The sequence below is a fragment of the Aplidium turbinatum genome, chromosome 2 (assembly GCF_918807975.1).
Source record: "Aplidium turbinatum chromosome 2, kaAplTurb1.1, whole genome shotgun sequence".
In the NCBI taxonomy this organism is placed as follows: domain Eukaryota; kingdom Metazoa; phylum Chordata; class Ascidiacea; order Aplousobranchia; family Polyclinidae; genus Aplidium; species Aplidium turbinatum.
The window spans coordinates 50,111,369-50,117,494 of record NC_137473.1 but is presented as its reverse complement, the minus strand read 5'-3'; the positions used below and the strand labels follow the sequence as shown (position 1 = coordinate 50,117,494).

The 6,126-nt window shown below is 39.2% G+C and overlaps 1 protein-coding gene across 1 annotated transcript in view; it reads right to left on the bottom strand.

The window, feature by feature from the left end:
* Positions 1 to 2,199: 2,199 nt before the first annotated feature.
* Positions 2,200 to 6,126, bottom strand: part of LOC145764379 (ankyrin repeat domain-containing protein 17-like) — a 41,305-nt gene continuing 37,378 nt past the window's right edge. Inside the window, exons 46-50 of the mRNA XM_082575995.1 lie at positions 5,492 to 5,836; positions 4,618 to 4,839; positions 3,804 to 4,119; positions 3,273 to 3,343; positions 2,200 to 2,737 (exon numbers count right to left, since the gene is read on the bottom strand). Of these exons, the coding sequence (XP_082432121.1) occupies positions 2,720 to 2,737; positions 3,273 to 3,343; positions 3,804 to 4,119; positions 4,618 to 4,839; positions 5,492 to 5,836 (972 nt within the window). The 3' untranslated portion in view covers positions 2,200 to 2,719. The remainder of the gene's footprint in view (positions 2,738 to 3,272; positions 3,344 to 3,803; positions 4,120 to 4,617; positions 4,840 to 5,491; positions 5,837 to 6,126) is intronic.

Sequence of the window (6,126 nt, the reverse complement as noted above, 5' to 3'; positions counted from 1 at the left end):
TTCGGAAAAATACAATTTCAATACTGCAGGGTATACTGTTCATATGTGGACATTGGCAATGTGCAATAGGCTACAAATAAAGAATTGTGGCACTATTATGGGATTTTAGGACCGACTTATTATACGTATTGTATAAACTTCGAAATAGAGCTGTTTGGATTTACTATCCGGTTAACCTGTTAGAAAAACAATATTTAGTGCAGCAGTGTGGCTTTTGTCGTATTCTAGCTATTCCCCGGGTCGAAGACTTCTTCCAGGTCAAAGGGAAGGCAAGAAAGCCAATTCCCTTGCACCTTCAAGTATGTCTTTCAGTGCATCGCCGAAGACACAGACACGCGATCTTGATAGATGTCGAATCAAGGCCCTTTCGATCGTCACACCAGCGCAACAGAAAATAATGTATATTACAAGAAGTTACCTTGTCTGCCCACAACGACGTTATACGCAGTTTGGCCTTTTTCAAATTTTAGAGAGGCAGTGGATTAGCAAACCGGTTTTCTATTTTTGAGTTTACTTTCAACCAACTTGTTGATGTTGACAACAGAAGCTTGTTAATCAGACTTTCATCAAAACAAGAACGTGCGTTTACATAAAGACTTAATCTTATCTGGTAGATTGATGCTTACATAATTCAGATCGGATAGTCACATCAAAGCGGTTCCAAAGTAGTTTTGAGGCACATTAAGTTTCGTCGAAACAAAATATCTTAGAAAATGATCACTTTTTGTGCATTTATTTGTGTAACTTAATTATTAGAAAAATAAAGGAATGTGTTTTCAAAAAAATAGACTGTAAACTGAAATTTAATTAAAAAAACACCTTAAAAAACTACGATAATTCGGACAAATTGCAAGAAGCAACTAATCAGAAAATGAAATTTTAACTGGAATAGAACAAAGGACCAAAACATGTATTTGTAAATATTTTAACAACCGCAAAAAACATGCCTGAACTGGTAACCAAACCGAAAGATAGAAAAAAATAGACGAAGGAGTTTATGAAAGATTCCCTCTCTCTCTGTAGGTATCATAACTGATACGGTCCTCGTTGTACAATGATGCTCCAGTTTGATTAATCTCGTTCGCCTTGCCAAACTTTAATAGGGTGTTCACTATATTGTTGAAAACTACGTAGAAGTATAAATGTTAGAGCTTTTCGACAGTTTTTTTTTCACTCAAAGATAAATCTTCAAATCTGCCTTTCCTTGCGATGTGACCCAAGAACTTGCTATGACCCAAGACGCTAAAGCTGATCAAATATGATTAATCTACTGCAGAGGAAGATTAATTTACAGCTAATGGAATATGTTTTGTTAAACTTTGCGTATGGTTTCAGTTACTATGGTTGTTTGAACAAAATCATGTCTAACAAGAATTTTACACGCTCTGTACTTCGATGGTATCGGACTGCAGAATAGTGACAAGAGGGGGAATTATGATGCTGCTAATACAAAATGCTTTAGTCAGTCCATGGGGGTCCGCGGACCCCCGATTGAAGACCACTGATAGTATGTGTGACTTTGTTGAAGTGTGGCCGCACAATACAAAGACACTAATTGTACATAACCAAATAAAAATGGTCGAACATAGGAACAGGTTTTGGCAAAATATGTTGACTTCAGCTTTCAAAGTTCTATGTTTCACTGCCTGCATCATATGACGGTTGAGAGACTTAGATTTTTGTTCTAACAAACAAACCACAAATCCTGAAGAAAGTTCACTTGAGTTGCGGTTCTCGATGTCAATGAAAAATTTCGCGGAATGCCTTTATATTCAAATCAATCTTTGCTTCGAATGACCTGAACTTGAGCAGAGCATTGATTAAAACTCGTTTTCAAATTCAACCACCAATTCATGTCTGCAACCTACGGATAGCCTACTGATCTTACATCAGCATACCACGTCATGGTGAAATTTAACCGGTTCGCATCAGCCTCTTCGAACCCGCCCTATGAATTTAATCACCTACGCGAACTGGTTGTTTGCAAGCGTATGTATGTGTGCGTGTCACTGAATCTACATCGGATCAATATGGCTGGGTGAAAATGAGACCTGCAGTTAAAGTACTTGAAACACCGTTCCCTGAAACTTGATATAAAAATTTCGGTTAACAATTCATCAGCCACAAAATCTATTCTGACGTTTTTACAACTCTTCCTTTGCTGCCAAGCCTGGTGCAAGAGACAGTGAATGGATTATGCCAAAGCAAATTTAATACGACATTAGCGTATAAATTGAATACCCGCAAGACAGTCACAAAGTAGGGTTACGAGAGACAAATAATGAAAGATGGCCGACACCAAGAATAAGGGGGGGTTTCTCGACAAACGTACTGGCAGTAGAACAAGCTTGTACAATAATGGATTACTCACTGCTTCCGAATTGCCAATCAAGTCGTAAAAGTTCAAAAAGTTTCGTCACATAAGCGACGCTTTGGTTGTAGTTGTTGAAATCAAACGAGGCGTCTTCTGAAGTCGAAGCAAGCTAACATACCTTTTCGAACAAAAGCAGCTGAAGACAAAATCCGATCCATTTGCAACTGCAAACTGATTTTAAGTTCTTCGTCATAACTACAGGCAGTACAAACACAAAGATGAACACCGAGGACATGCACAGAATATTTGATCATAAGTTGTTTGCCAGGAAGATCGTGGTTAAACCGACAAAGTGAGAAATTCAGTAGAGAAGATCCGGGAAGGGTTAAATTCAGGAAAGGTCTTTTACCAATCCTTCCACATCTGCAAATGAAATTTGAGCGGTTTTATATCAGAGCGCTTCAACAGTGCTAAATATCTGTAATTTTTCTCATCTGATGTGACATGTTGTACGAAAGCAAGCGATTTCAACAAAAGGAAATCGTTAAGATTTGGTAAAAATAGCCGTGGCATGCCTTACCAGATGGAAGCACTACCATAGTTCACTCTCTTGTCAACTTTTTATATTACTGGTTATAGTGCGATTAGCAATAGTAGTTGAAACTTAGGAAACTGTCATCGAAAAATTCCTTCAGCTTCACAGCGGATAGAAACTAATTTGATCGGTGGCAAGAAATCCATTGGTTTCTTCGAACAAATATTTCGCGGGTTTCCAAACACATCTTTCAAGTATTTACATAAAGCCGGGAGAAGTCCGAAGTCCGTTAAGCTTTTTTTTATAATTAAACGATGAAATCATCTCGAAATTTCTAGTGAATTTCTTGTACGAACTTCACAAATCTACCGCTTCTCATGGCGCTCTAGGTATTCCAAGACCACAAAATTCAAGGCCACACACCTGCTGCTGTTGCTGCTGCGATTCTGCATCAAAGCCCGGTCCTGGACCAACCATAGAAGGACCGTTTACACCTGGACATAACACATGGATTTAGACGAAAAATAATTTGCTCACGCTATGGCTTTCAACGATACACCACTATGACAGTATGGATAAATTTAAGGAGTCAACACATGGCGAAGTGTTCCAGAATAATCAAACCCTCTGTAGTAGTAGTAGTGGTGGTGGTTGTAGTCCAGTTTTAACTCTACTACAATAAAATTGCATTTGAAATCTCTTGTCTTATTCTGACGTTGAAATCGTTGTTGTTTGGCAAGAAAATATTTTTAACTTAAAAGTATCATCTCTTCCCGTTTTTCGGGTTTACTGTTATTCTTAGGAGCCCAACTGTTCGAATAATGGCATTTTCTTTCATAACCGTTCGTTATTAGAAAAAAAATTAATGTTTCATATTTGGATTTTTCTGAACTTGAAATTCTAGAATCTAAACTGCACGTTCCTTAGTAAGCGTATTAAAAAAGGCCTTTTTACCTGCATTGGCAAGTTGATAGCCCGTTCGACCCATTCTGTGATCCCAATCTGCGTTTCCGCCTTGGGATGGGTTGGTGAAGTTGTTCGGCACCACACCTCGCATCACATACTCGTTCCCACCGTTGTAGTAGTGCTCGTCTTCACGCACGTAACTCGCCTGCGTGTCGGGATGAACTTGAAACGACTGGTTTGAGTCGGTCAGAACCGGATTGGAATAGCCTTGGATGACTGGTCCTTGGTTAGCGTTTGCATTTTGCATGTTGTTGGAGTATGGAGGGGGAAAGGGACCGTACATTCCATTGCTATTGAGTATTTCCTGCCAAACAACAAGAGATATAGTGGTTTTGGCTTAATCTCAGTATATACTGCAATGCAAGCACGATCACAACACAAAACCACATTTTTGCATCTGAAACAAATACAAGAACAATATGCGAAACTATAGTTTTGATAATTCTCGACAGAGATTAAAATATAAATCCTTGAAATATGTCCTATTTGTATTAACGATATTTAAAGTAGACAGAAACAGCAAAAACCATGAAGCGAAAAGGGTAAGATGAGCTTAAAAGCTCGAGGGCTTTTCGCTTTCCGTTGTTAAATTGTCATATCATCAACTCAAAGATACTAATATGAACTTTCACAAGATAAAGAAATTCCCTCACAAAATCTCGATTCTTGTCCACAGCAACATCAGCGAGTCTAATGAGGTGGTGTTGCAAATTGCAATCATCGTTTTTACATTGATTAAACGTCGGCAGACGTTATATTAACGGATTTTGAAAACTAAATTAACACCAAGGAAGCAGTTTACCTTGTGTTGGTACTGGCCGACGGAAGGGTGGCGGGAAGATGGATTGTACATGGGGTGTTGCTGCTGCTGTGGTTGTTGCTGCCAATTGACATCCGACCCCATACTTTGAGCATATCTTGACATTTCCGGTTGCTGCATGTAATAAGGAACGTGGTGGTAGCGCGGTGTGTGAGCCTGTTGCTGCTGCTGCTGCATTGGATTGCCTGGGAAATTCCTTTGAACCTGTGATGATATGTTTATTGAAAAAAGGGGGCACAAAATGTATCGTTCTCGATTGTCGTTTAAGAGGAAATTCGAACAAAAAATAAAAATAGATTTTTTCCTTTAAACGTTGGGCGGTTAAAAGAAAAAACTGACTCCGCCCGACACATGGTATGCTGAAAGGTTTTATCTCCGAGCTTTGCTAACGCCACTATATCAGGACGTATAAGAGTGCACAAAAGACGATAAACACCACGTTTCGTCAACTACCAAATGCAGTATACGTTTTATGTGCTTCCAAATATGTCTTTTGTATACAAAATTTTACATGGTTTGGCACATAGCCATATCTGCTAAAACTATGCATTATAATCCCGGCAGGAATTTGCGTTTTCTTAACTAACTGCTGTTATGCAACACCTTCATACAAAACGCACTACTGAATATGACAGCTTCCCGGTTGTTGCAATTGTTGGCCTATTCTTACAAAAGACGCTGAGAATAAAAATGAAATTACGACTGGCATTAAAAATGTCTGATTTTTACAAATCGTTATAAGAAATTGGCAAAATTTTTTGTTTGCTATTGACTGGTCCAGCGCTTTGGAACATGTTTTTTTACTATGGATGTCGCGCTATATAATTGTTAGTATCATTATTGCATAGATGCTTACCTGCTGCATTTGAGGATAAGTAGGGTTGTTGCGAATGTGACCCGCTCCACCTAAATGTGACCCAATCGGCTTCAAGGACGTCTGTTGTTGTTGAGGGCCCACTACACCAACGCTGCTGCTGCCCCCTAAATGACTCCCTATAGGCGCGTGAGAGGCCATTTTTCTAGGGTTGGAAATTTGGGAAAACCGACTGCTGTTGGAATGAACGTGACCCTGTTCATTCAGCCCAGCTGGGGGAGGCCCAGGGGGGTAAGGGGGATAACTCATGATCGGTGCTTGGGTTGTAGGGGGTTGATTTTCAACAGTGGGTGCTTTGGAAGATGAAGAAATCTCAGAAGCAGTGACCTGGAAATAAAGACAATCTTGAAAACACGAGAACAAACATGTTGTGGTCTAGAAATGCTCGTTTTGAAAAATAAACAGTTTCCATTTTTCGCCTACTGGCTCGGGAATACAGTATACATTAAAAAATAAATACATTTTTACATGGATTTAACATCCGCAGACGTTAAATCGATGGAAAAAAGACTGATTTGTTGGCTGGGTAATTGTACTTACAAGCGAAGAAAAAAAACCCAGCCGGCAACGCGATTAATTTGCATGTCATCAAAAAAACTCCAAATTTATTTTCGGAC